This window comes from Odocoileus virginianus, chromosome 2, assembly GCF_023699985.2.
Source record: "Odocoileus virginianus isolate 20LAN1187 ecotype Illinois chromosome 2, Ovbor_1.2, whole genome shotgun sequence".
Taxonomy (NCBI): domain Eukaryota; kingdom Metazoa; phylum Chordata; class Mammalia; order Artiodactyla; family Cervidae; genus Odocoileus; species Odocoileus virginianus.
In genome coordinates, this window is record NC_069675.1 from 3,507,852 (window position 1) to 3,520,976 (window position 13,125).

The following is a 13,125-nucleotide window of genomic DNA, read 5'->3' on the forward strand; positions in this document are numbered from 1 at the left end:
CTTTTCTGATCAGCTTGAATTTATCATTGATAAAGGACTCTTCTCTTTTTAAAAGAAGACAATCCAAAACAGAGCAGAGCCTGTGATAGGGTGTATGTTGCTATGGAAATAACTGAATGAAGTTTATTTCCTACTGTACCTACTAATCATAAAGGAGGGAGGAGAATAAAGTAGGAGTAAAGAGGAGACAAAGGTTTAGACTGTAACCAACAATAACTGGAGAAAAACAGTCACTCAAAGGGTTTCTCCAGCCCAGGATTTCTGGAAAAATTCACTTTCATTCACTTCATGGCATATAGATGGAGAATCAATGGAAACAGTCAAAGACTGTTCTCTTGGGCTCCAAAATCATCGAGGATGGTGACTACAGCCATGAAATTAAAAGATGCTTGCTCCTTGGAAGAAAAGCTATGACAAGCCTAGACAATGTATTAAAAATCAGAGACATTACTTCTGCTGACAAAGGTCTGTATAGTCAAAGTATGGTTTTTCCAGTAGTCATGTATGGATGTGAGAACTGAACCATAAAGAAGGCTGAGCGACAAAGAATTGATGCTTTTGAGCTGTGGTGTTGGAGAAGACTCAAGAGTCCCTTAGACTGCAAGGAGATCCAACCAGTCCATCCTAAAGGAAATCAGTCCTGAATATTCATTGAAAGGACTGATGCTGAAGCTGAAACATGACTACTCTGATCACCTGATGTGAAGAGCCAACTCACTGGAAAAGACCCTGATGCTGGGAAAAATTGAAGGCAGGAGAAGGGGATGACAGAGGATGAGATGGTTGGATGGCATCGACCCAATGGACATGAGTTTGAGCAAGCCCGGGAGATGATGAAGGACAGGGAAGCCTGGCATGCTGCAGTCCAGGGGTCGCAAAGAGTCGGACACGACTGAGAGACTGAACAGCAGCAACAGAAGGATTTCTCCAAGGGACCTGACCCTACTCACCAAAATGGCTCCAGTCTCCTTCGGCTGTTTCCTGAGATGCAGGAGAACCTCAGAATCTTCCCAAAGCTCTGGGAGAATTCTGATTTCATCCCCCTGTTCAAGGTGAAAAGACACTTTATGAATCATATAGAAACCAACTGCTGGCATTGGAGATGGTGCCCAAAGGGGCTTTTGATGCAGATTGGATTAAAGTTCAAAAGCCAAAATCAAGCTTCTTTGAGAAGTTCCAGCCCCAGTAGGTTTCAGAGTTAATTTTTTAAAAGTTGTTCTATTAGAATTTGAGGACAGGTGTAACATGAATGGACAGATCCTTCATGTATTATTGAAAAATAATTGACTCTCAAGTGTTTTATTTCTCCATGTATTATTCTAATTATATATCTCATTAGATATAGTAGTGGATAACTATGGGTCATATTTTTATTTCCCCAACATTGAATGCTACTTTTTAATTAAAAGTATAATTTAAGTTGAATCTGCCTGGTAGAAGCATAATGATGGGATGACCAAATCTTAATTTAGAAAGCTCTCTTCCTCTTACCCTAGTGCTCGGCTAATCACCTAGGGAACTTCGAAAATCTCAATGTACAGATTAATTAAAACAGAATCTAGTGCATGATGGGGGTGGGGGGCAGGCATCAGCGTATTTTAAGATCTCAGAGGATTCCAGTGTGCAGAGTTGAGAATGGCTGATCCAAATGAGTAAACTGTAGGGTTAGTAGACCTAATATGTGGTAGTGCCTGTTTTAAAAACCACCTCTCTGCCTAGCAACTTCTCCCAATCCTCCCAAGGTTCCACTAGGGGTAAAAGCTCAGAGTCCTCTCTGCCTTCCGTCCAAGGGCATGTAGAGAAATGTTATCAACCCCTCTCTGGAATAAGAAAGCCCTCATTTGTAGCATCCACTGTTTTTCAGATTTTATAAATGCTTCCAGCTTGGTCAGTTTCACCACGTGCCACCACTGAGCATGGCGTCTGTAAGAGAAGGGTACAGTTAACTCTCAAGGGCCAGCTTAAGACACCCATGCCTCCTCTATGCCCACCCTCAGACACCCCACTCTCCCTTAGGTGGTAGTAGGGTTTCTGAGCACATGGTAAATACTTTGCTGTTTGTTTGATAAACTGGCTACCCGAGTGTTTTGCTCAGGTAGCATGACATCTCCTCCCATTTACAGAGTACAGGTAAGCTTTGGAAAACACCAAGGGAATGTGCCCAAGGCTAAGGACATTTGGGCAATTGACCTTCTTGCTAGACTTGATCCTATGAGCCTAAGGTGAGTCATAGACACAGCTTCAGGCACCTGAGCTGAGAGGAGGTTCCGGAGCCTGCAGAGTTGAGAGCCAGGCTCTGAATCAGGGATAAATCTACCATGTTAACAGGGGAGCTTCTGCCCCTCCTTCTCCTCCTCCTTCATTACAACACACTTTCATATAACTTTTCATATTGAATAACTTCAACCTGCTTAGAAAGGCTAAGCAGATGCTATCTGCAGGTGAAGAATTCTATTGAAACTCAGAGAGTTTAAGTGGGGTGACTCACCCAAGTTTGAGCAACTTTCCCAAGCTAGTAAGTAACGGAGCCAGGACTTGAACCCAGAGCTTCTGACCCCCAGTCTAATGCTCTGCTGACACCTTGCCTTGTCTGTCAGCCACCTCCGCCCATGCAACTTAGGTAATGGAGGAAGTGAAATGAAAAGTAGCAGATTCCTGCCTTCCAGTCTTGTGAATTAGTTCTCTGCCAGTCCTGCTTTTGGAAAGTGTGCCTTCTGCAACAAATGTGAGCTAACAAGGAATATGTTTCAGCTTGGGAAAAATACTAAGTTGAGGATGACATATGAAAGCCTTGTGTAATATAAATGACTGATGGACTGTGATTCCACAACTGCAATTAGGAGCACATGAGTCAAATCCAGAGGACACCTGGAACTCAGAGAAGTGGCTTCAGAAATATGGTTTGAAAGCCCAGAAGCTGTCGTTTTACAATGTCATTGCTGACTGCTCCTTCCGCCACGCTGATGGAGTTGTTGATATAAAAGCCAAACCAGAGAACGAGTTGGTGCAGACCAGTGCGGTAAGTGAAGCGAACCCCTAGGTTGGGGCTGCCCTGAGTGGGGCATTGAGGACCAGGGCTGGACCCAGGGCAGGACCAGGGTTGACTGTCTGTGAAAGATACTCCTGTTCTCTGCCTTATACTTCTCTGAATGATACTTGTGGGAGTGGAGATCAAGTCTAAGAATGGCTTCTAGATATAAGTGAATTAGATAATAATTATATATAAACCAGGAGTTGTAGAAATCTAGGCATTGTGTCAAAAGACAAACCCTTCGTTTCCCCATATTGAATGGAAGAGAGAAACTGCTGGTGAATGTTCCCCAAAGCAGGCATTTCTATGGTCCTCTTGTATTGTCACCATCTTGAAGATACATTATTCAGTGACTTATTGTTGTTCAGTCCCTAAGTTGTGTCTGACTCTTTGCGACCCCATGGGCTGTAGCATGCCAGGCTCCTCTGTCCTCCACTATCTCCTGGAGATTGCTCAAATTCATGTCCATTGAGTCAGTGATATCTCTGCTTTTTAATACACTGTCTAGGTTTGTCAAAGCTTTCCTTCCAAGGAGCAGCGTCTGGCTACAGTCCCTGTCTGCAGTGATTTTGGACAGCAAGAAAGTAAAATCTGTCACTGCTTCCAATTTTTCCTCTTCTATTTGCCATGGAGTGATGGGACTAGATGCCCATGGATGCCATGATCTTAGTTTTTTGAATTCTGAGTTTCAAGCCATCTTTTTCACTTTCTTTCACCCTCATCGAGAGGCTCTTTAGTTCCTCTTTGCTTTCTGCTGTTAGAATGATATCATCTGCATGTCTGAGGTTGTTGATATTTCTCCCAGCAGTCTTGATTCCAGCTTGTGATTCATCCAGCCCAGCATTTCACATGGCGTACTCTACGTGTAAGTTAAATAAGCAGGATGACAACATACAGCCTTGACATACTCCTTTCGCAATCTTGAACCAGTCAGTTGTTCTATGTGTGGTTCCAGCTGTTGCTTTTTGACCTTCATACAGGTTTCTCAGGAAGCATGCAAGGTGGTATTGTATTCCCGTCTCTTTTCCACCATTTGTTGTGACCCACACAGTCAAAGGCTTTCGTGTAGTCAATGAAGCAGAAGTACATGTTTTACTGGAACTCCCTTACTTTCTCCATGCTCCAGCGAATGTTGGCAAGTGACTGCCAGCCAGCATTTAGTGGATTTTCAATAAATATGAAATTATTTTCGCTAAGGGGTTGTAGCATGGGAAAGGACTATACTATAAATTTCTGAAAGCTGCAGTTCCATTGTGACAATGGTACTGAAGGGATGTAGCTTTTCCAGGTGCCCAGCTCTGGCTGGCAGTGGAAGGATAATGGTCTGCAGTAGTGGCGCCTAACCTTTATTTTATTTTTTAAACTTTTTATTTTATATTAGAGTATAACTGATGAACAATGTTGTGGTCATTTCAGGTGAAGAGCAGAGTGACTCAACCATACATATACATGCATCCATTCTCCTCCAGACTCCCCTCCCATCCAGAATGCCATATAGTATTGAGCAGAGCTCCCTGTGGTATACAGGAAGTCCTTGTTGGTTATCCATTTCAAATACAGCAGTGTGTACATGATGATCCCAAATTCCCTAACTATCCCTTCCCTCCATTCTTCCCCTCACCACCACCCTTAAGCATAAGTTCTGTTCTCAAAGTCCCTGAGTCTGTTTCTATTTTGCAAATACATTCATTTGTATCATTTATTTGTAGATTCCACATATTAAGCGATGTCATATGATATTTCTCTTTTTCTATCTGATTTCACTTAGTATGAAAGTTTCTAGGTTTATCCATGTTACTGCGAATGACATTATTTCATTCTTTTTAATGGCTGAGTAATACTCCATTGTGTGTGTATAAGTGGCTTCTAACCCTTAGCATGCATGAGTCACTGGGTTTGAGGCCAGGCCCAAGAATCTGCCTTTATAATAATTGCCAGATGATACTGGAGCTGCCGGTCAATGGGTCACACTTTGAGAATCTCTAGTGTGTAGAACAGGACCAAGAAGGCTATCCAATATTTAGAATTATGGAAAGACTAAAAAGATCTCCATATGAAACAGAAACATCAGGATAAAATGATGATTGTAAATTTGTAAAACTGATGGAAATCTCTTTTAGAAGGTGGTGAAAATCCAGGTCCACACTGAGTAAGTGAAAGTCGTGTCTGACTTTGCAACCCCATGGACTGTATAGTCCAGGGAATTCTCCAAGCCAGAATACTGGAGTGGGTAGCCTTTACCTTCTCCAGGGGATCTTCCCAACCCAGGGATCAAACCCAGGTCTCCCGCATTGCAGGCAGATTCTTTATCAGCTGAGCCACAAGGGAAGCCCAAGAATACTGGAGTGGGTAGCCTATCCCTTCTCCAAAGGATCTTCCCAACCCAGGAATACACTGAAATGAGAGCTAAAATGCAAGTCACAGAGTAGCCATGCCAGTCATGGCAGCCTAGCAGAGACTCCTAGGAAAGGAAATGTCATGTCCCTTTATGTATCCTCTGAGACTATGATTCAGTGTCAGGATCATCCCTGCAGTGTCTCTCAATCCTATCGAGGTGAAGCTCCAGTCCCTTTGACACTCCTTCTTAGGCCCCTGGATTCCACATTTCCTCCCAAGGAAGCGCTGTGTTTCTTTGGGGCCACATTAGCCACGTGATGTTGTATTTTTGCCTTCTTACTGCTGTGTGTTTAGAATGAACTGCAAGAGGAAAATACTAAAATTGAATTAGAAAAAATACAGAATTGATGCAAGACTTGTTTCCTGGCTTACATGTTGGGATCCAGAGTAATTGCTACATTGCAGGGAAATCTCATTTGTGGGTTTCCTCCCCCAGCACATTTTTCTGATTCTGTAGACGTTATTCAGTAACATTATTAGTTCAGGAAATCATACTTAATCACATTTTCATCTTTAAAATAATTAGGCCCTGAATATTGAAAAATAGGAATTTCTGTCAGTTTGAACATAGCTTACTGCAAGCTCCCTACAGTGTGGTATACACAGGTCTTCTCTAATCCTGATTTTCTCCTTTGCTTTCTTGACAAATTTAAATGAAATTTTACAAGGATGGTTTGAAGAGTTTGGCTTTATAAATGGGGAATTTTGCCTCAAATTTCTGATGCTAGCAAGTTCTAATATAGTGAAGGTTGAGAGTAGCTTTTACAGTATAGCTGTCAAATACAATATAGCTGTAACATGCAGTATAGCTATCCTTTGTCACCACTACTGATGGGAAAGGGACAGTTTTGCTTTTAGTAGTATTTGAAGCTGCATATCTGAAACTGGATTTATACCTAAAACTGAGACTGATTATTTAGGGTTACCCTAGACTCCCACTGGGAAGAACCCCATAAACTTTTAACTATAAAAACTGCTTTGTAGGTAGAGAACCAGGAAATCAAGACACTGAGAAATAAATGACTAAAAAGGCCTTGCTATGAAGCATTTCTAAGATGGGTGAGCAGGTGAGGGGAGAAAACAAAAGTACTTTTCTAATAGGGAATTGCAGGCAAAGTCTAACAACTTCATATTTTGGGGGTGCCCATGAAGTCACATCACATTCATGGCTACTTATGCAGCTTGAGCACAAAGCCAGCCCTGATGTTCAGAAACTCACTCTAGTCTCATCATTTATTCCTCTAAAAAATATTTATCGAGCCTTCACTATGTACCAGGCATTGTGGTAGGGTGGAAAGTACACCCAGTTTGAATGAGAAGACCTGAGTGTAAATGCTACTTCTGTGGTTGTTGTTCAGTTGCTAAGTCATATCCAGCTCTTTGCAACCCCATGGACTGCAGCATGCCAGGCTTCCTTGTCCATCACTGTCTCCCAGAGTTTGCTCGGATTTATGTCTATTGAGTGGATGATGCTATCTAACCATCTCATTCTCTGCCAACCTCTTCTTTTGCCTTCAGTCTTTCCCAGCATCAGCATCTTTTCCAATGAGTCTGCTTTTCACATCAGGTAGCCAAAGTACTGGAACTTAAACTTTAGCCTCAGGCCTTCCAGTCATTTCCTTTAGGATTGACTCCTTTGATCTCCTTGCTGTCCAAGGGACTTTCAAGAGTCTTCTCTAGCACCACAATTTGAAGGCATCAATTCTTTGGCAGTCAGTCTTCTTTATGGTCCACTCTCACATCCATACATGACTGCTGGAAAAACCATAGCTTTGACTGTATGGGCCTTTGTTGGCAAAGTGATGTCTCTGCTTTTTAATATGCTGTCTATGTTGGTCATAGATTTTCTTCCAAGGAGCAAGTGTCTTTTAATTTCATGGCTGCAGTCACCATCTGCAGTGATTTTTGAGTCCAAGAAAATAAGGTCTGTCACTGTTTCCACTGTTTCCCCATCTATTTCCCATGAAGTGATGGGACCAGATGCCATGATCTTAGTTTTTGAATGTTGAGCTTTTAGCCAACTTTTTCACTCTCCTCTCTCACCTTCGTAAGAGGTTCTTTAGTTCCTCTTCTCACTTTCTGCCATAAGAGTGGCATCATTTGCATATTTGAGATTGTTGATATTTCTCCTGGCAATCTTGATTCCAACTTGTGGTCCATCTAGTTTAGTATTTTGCATGATGTACTCTTCATGGAAGTTAAATAAACAAGATAACAATATACAGCCTTGTCATACTCCTTTACCAATTTTGAACCAGTCAGTTGTTCCATGTAAGGTTCTAACTGCATTCCGGGTTTGAATGAGAAGACCTGGGTGTAAATGCTGCTTCTACCTGTTACTAAATATGAGATGTGGAACAGATAATTTAACCTGATTGATTCTCTCCACATCTGTAACATGGGTTGGTGTAAAGTCTAAATTTGAAAATCACACGTCCAAGCACTGTGCCTGGCACTTAGGAGATGCCCACTAGATGTTGCCTTCCGTGTTTTCTTCATCACAGATGTTGTGGGTCAGAAAGAAGCATTTATGGAATACCCACCTGCTTTATATACAAGGTAAATATTTGTGCTCTCATATCACAGATGTGAAAATGAATTCCCAGGGCCTCCAAGAGGTTAGATGACTTTACCTGAGATCTCGTGGCAGGTGGAGGCCGAGTTTGAATTCAGATTTGCTGGGCTGTCAACACTGGGCTTTCCCCATTTGGACATTCTGGTGCTGGAACCTGTTTTCACATAACTTTTGGTCTCATGTGTTTCCATTTGGAAACCCCTGAAGCACAGGTGAGAACTGCCTCATGATGGGGTTCAGAGTACGGAGCACATGGTCAGACTGAGAGACAACACGTTCCTCCTCCCTTCTTTGCACTGTAGTGGAGACACGGTTCCCCTTCTCGCCTGCCTTGGGAGCATCAGCACTGATCCCATCAACGCCCTTCCACCCCACTCCCATCAGTCATCTCTGGACCCATGGATTCTGCCTCCCTTCTCTGAGCCTTCTCCTTTCCTCCCTGACTCCTAAAATCCTTCTTGATCATTTCACAGTAGATCATATATCAAATCATTATGTTGTACACTAAAATTATTATAATGTTAAATGTCAATTTTGTCTCAATTTAAAATTTTTGTCACTAAGAATTTACTTTAAGACCTTTGGATGCTTCATTTTTTCACTCAGAGGATAAGCCAGGGTCATTTCCATCAGTGAGCAGGCTTTACAGCATCTGCTTCCTGGCCCCTCCTCCTCCTGCTCCTCTAGCTTCGTCTTGCTCTTTCCCTCGCTCGCTGTATTTCAGCTACACTGCCCTTCCTCAAAGTCTACAGACTTGCTTGGTAAACGCTTCCCTCAGGGCTTTTGTTCTGGCTGTGTCCTCAGATTGCCCTCAGACCCTCAAATGGGCACACGCTTTGTTCCCTCAGGTTTCACTCATATTTCACCTTCTCTTTGAGGTTTTCCCTTCTAGGTTTCAGCTTGCCCCCACCCTTCCCCTGTCCCTTGGTGTTCTCTGCTCTCCTTCCTGGCCTTTTTTGTCTCTATAGCATTTGTCATCCTCTAATCTGCTAGATGATTATTACTTTATCATCTGGCTCTTTTCCTGGTCATGTGAGCTCCACAGAGGTAGGAATTTTGGTCTTCATTTATGGATTGTCCTGGTGCCTAGAAGAGGGCCTGGTGGAGTAGTGCTTAATGCATTTATAAGCTGGTTGGATGAGTGGCAGAAACAGACCTTCTGAAAGCTCTCTGTGGGAAGCTTTTGTCCTTGGACCCGTTCTGAATGTCCAGGAATGGGTGCTGGATGTGGAATGGGGTTCTTGGGTGCTTTTCTTCATTTGGAGCTGGGAGTAACAATGGAAAGATGCTTGGAGTGTCTCAAGCCCACCTCCTGTGGATCTCCTTGACCCTCCAGTCCACTGTGAACTCTTTTTTCTTTGCCAGAACTTGTTCAGTCATTACTGTCTTAACCCAAGACCAGGTACTGGGTGCCTGGTACTCTGCCTTGCTACTTTCTATGTGGGTATGAATCACTGTATGTGTTTAGTGTCTTCTTGCTGGAAACGTTAGATTCCTTGGGGCACAGATGAGATTGCCCACATCTTTCTGACTGTCATTCATGACATCCAGCACAGGGCTCTGTATGGAGCAGGCTGTGGTATGTGTTTGCTAGAACCAAATGTTGAATGATCTTACAGTGGGAGTGAGGGCTAGCAGCTGTCTAAATAAGGCAGAGGCGGAGATGCCTTCTGGGGACTTTCCATTAGTTGTTTCTTAGTGGCTTCTGTCCTATCTTTTCCTCAGGAGACCAACAAGAAGACAGTCCATGCGAAATACTGCGGCAGATTCGTCCATGCTCCCTGGAAGGATGGGAGCTTGGTCCACGTCTGCATCACCAAGGAGAAGTACATGTGGTTCAGTGAAAGAGTTCACGCAGTCCTGGCCCAGATCCAGAGGAGGTTGGTGTACTTGCATGAGGGTACAAGTGGTCCAGCGTCCCTTGAAATTAAAATTTGCTTGAGTGCTTGGTAAAGCTCAATCAAGAGAAATGGCCAGTAAGCATTGTTAAGTCAGGGCTGCCATCTGACAATTTGCTATTGGCCTGGTTGTTCATAACCAAAGGGGATATTAGGATGCAGATTCTGAGCTGCCTTGATGCCAATCTAGATGCTGAAAAGCAGCAAAAATGTAGTTATCATGTTGCTTATGCATCACTGTAGGAAGCAAAGGAATGCTTCTGCTTTGTCTTGTATTTTTTTGTGGACCTCAGGTGAATACAAGACTCTATAACACCTCTCTTCTGTACTCTTGAATATTATATTTCAAAGCAACTGTTACAATGCTGTGAAACATTTGAATACAATGAAATAATATATATATACATTTTAGGAATCAGCTAAATAATTTCATGTGACCTCCCCCTCTCAGCCCTGCTGGTTCTTAAAATCTGGTAAAGCTCCTAAGAGTCTCATGTACTAGTGCTGTGACCTCAACATCAGCTCATGGGGTGACCCACCTTTATGCTTTCACCTCCCCAATGCCAGCGGACAGTTCTAGACTAAGAAGACCATGTCCACTTAGATGCATAGTCCCTAAAGTCAGATGGAGCTGGATTCTAATCCCAGCCTGCCATCTGCTGCGACTCTGGACAAGTTAGTCAATGTCTGTGTGTGTCAGCTTTCTCATTTATAAAGTGGGAATAATAATGCCATTTACAAATGTGTCTTTTGGATTAGACTAGACACTAAATCTAATAAGTTTTGTCTAGTCCCCAGCCTGCAGTAGTCACTTGTTGTCCAAGCTTCTTCACTCTTTCCATGTTTTCTGTTATAAAGTCACAAGCTGCAAGCAGCTGTCTACCCCATGTATGCTCTGTATAGCCCCAGTTTCTCAAAACCCAGCTGGTGATGATTACACAGAAAAAGTAATTCTTGCGCCTGGAGTCTGCTCTGCCTAAGGCTTGGAGTCAACTCCATGAGGAGAGTGGTTTGGATTTCGGATCTGGGGGAAAGGACGCTGCTTTGACAACACCCCACCTGGCAGCTCTGGGGTGTTTGTCCTCCCACCAAGTATCCATGGTTGTTGGGAAGTTTTCTCTCCCCTTTTGTTTTTTGGAAGACTTCATAGAGAATTTGCATCATCTCCCCAATAAATGTTCATAGAATTCACCATTGAAGCCATCTGGGCCTGGAGTTTTTATTTCTGAGAAGATTTTTTATTTTTTATTATTTTACTATTTATTTATCTATTTAGTTGTGGTCTTAATTGTGGCATGCAGGATCTTCAATGTTTGTTTCAGCATACAGGATCTTTTAATTGCAGGATGCAGGATCTTTAGTTGCGGCATGCAAATTCTTTATTTGCAGCATATGGGATCTAGTTTTCTGACCAGGGGTCAAACCTGGGTCTCCTGCATTGGGAGTGCAGAGTCTTAGCCACTGAAACATCAGGGAAGTCACCATGGTAAGGATTTTTAAAACTGTGTCTTCAATTTCTTTAAATACACATAAAGCTGACATCGGTCATTTATGTCATCTTTGTTTTCTAATAAGTCTGACTGGAAATTATCCATCCTATCAGTCTTTTCAAAGAACTGGTTTTTGGTCTCATTTTTTATTCCTCTCTAAGGTTTCCTCCTTTCTATGCCATTGATTTCTACTCTTATCTTTATTGTTTCCTCCTTTCTCTTTACTTTGGGTTTAAGTTTTTAAAGATAGATGCTTAGATCACTGCTTTTGACTCTTCTTTCTAATATAAACATTTAATTTTATAAATTTTCCTGAGTACTGCTTTAGCTATCTGTCACAGATTTCGATATGTTGTATTTCATTTCATTCACCACAAAACATTTTCTAATTCCCCTTAGATTTCTTCTTTGACCGAAGGGTTATTTAGGAATGTGTTGTTCATGTCCCAAGTATTTGTGGATTTTTCTGATAGCTTTTAATTTCACTGTGGACAGAGAAATACTGTTTTATTTCAGTTCTTATATTGAGATCTGTTCTGTGGCCCAGAATATGAAGAAAAAACTTTCTTTGGGTGGAGTGTACTTTATCTCAGCTCAAGTTTGTTGATAGTATTATTCAAATCTTCCATATTCTTACTGATTTTCTGCTTAATTGTTCTATAAATGATTGAGAGAAAAGTGCTGGCATCTCCAAGTATAGTTTTGTGTTTGTCCAGTTCTTTCTGTTCTATCAGTTTTTTCTTCATGAATTTTGAAGCTCAATTATCCAGCACATGAACACTTGTGGTCATTATATTCTCCTGATCAATCAGCTCCCTTATTGTTATGAAATGTCCCTTTTTATCTTTGGTAAAATTCTTTGTTGTGACATTTGCTTTGTCTAAAATCAGTATAGATACCCCGGCTTTCTTTTGATTATTTTCTGTAGGATTTATCTTTTTTCTACCCTTTTACATTTACCTATATGTATTGAACTAGGCCTTTCATTGGTAGAATATATAGAGATATTATTTTTAATCCAATCTGACCATCTCTGACTTTTTGTTAGAGTGTTAAGATCATTTGCATTTAGTGTGATCATCGATTCAATTGAATTTAAACTTAAAATCTTGCTATTTGTTTTCTATTTGTCCCACATGTTCTTTCTTCCCTTTTTAACTTCTTCTGCTTTCTTTTGTTGGAAGATTTTTTTATGATTCCATTTTATCTCCACTATTGACTTATTAACTACTTCTTTGTTTTGTTTTGTTATGATGTGACTACTTTAGCATTTACAATATAAGTCTTTAACGTATCACATGTGCAAGCATGCTAAGTTGCTTCAGTCATGTCCGACTCTTTGTGACCCTATGGACTATAGCTCCTCTGTCCATGGGATTCTCTAGGCTAGAATACTGGAGTGGGTTGCCATGCCTTCCTCCAGGGGATCTTCCCGACCCAAGGACAGAACCTGTATCTCCTGCAGCTCCTGCATTGCAGGCAGATTCTTTACCCCTGAGCTACCAGGAAGCCCCAACTTATCACAGTCTACCTTAAAATAATAATGTATTGCTTCATGTATATCATGAAAGTCTTCCAACTTCCATTCCCTATCGGTGTTTTCTATTGTTGTTCTACACTTAACTTCTACTTATGCTATAAGCCCAAAGTACGTTATAATCTATTGTCTTGTAAATAGACTCAAAATGAGAATAAATGTATTTTATACTTATACACGTATTTGACATGTATGTT

At 41.6% G+C, this 13,125-nt stretch overlaps 1 protein-coding gene across 11 annotated transcripts in view; it reads left to right on the top strand.

The window, feature by feature from the left end:
* VWA3B (von Willebrand factor A domain containing 3B) overlaps nucleotides 1-13,125 on the top strand; it is a 174,552-nt gene that overhangs the window by 61,753 nt on the left and 99,674 nt on the right. For 10 of the 11 annotated variants that reach the window (XR_011490444.1, XR_011490443.1, XR_011490440.1 and 7 more), the window contains 2 exons: nucleotides 2,841-3,019; nucleotides 9,729-9,883. Coding sequence is in view for 1 of the 11 variants with exons in the window: in XM_070474633.1 (XP_070330734.1) it covers nucleotides 2,841-3,019; nucleotides 9,729-9,883 (334 nt within the window). In the remaining 10 variants the exon portion in view is untranslated. The remainder of the gene's footprint in view (nucleotides 1-2,840; nucleotides 3,020-9,728; nucleotides 9,884-13,125) is intronic. The other variant, XR_011490447.1, reaches the window with a different exon arrangement.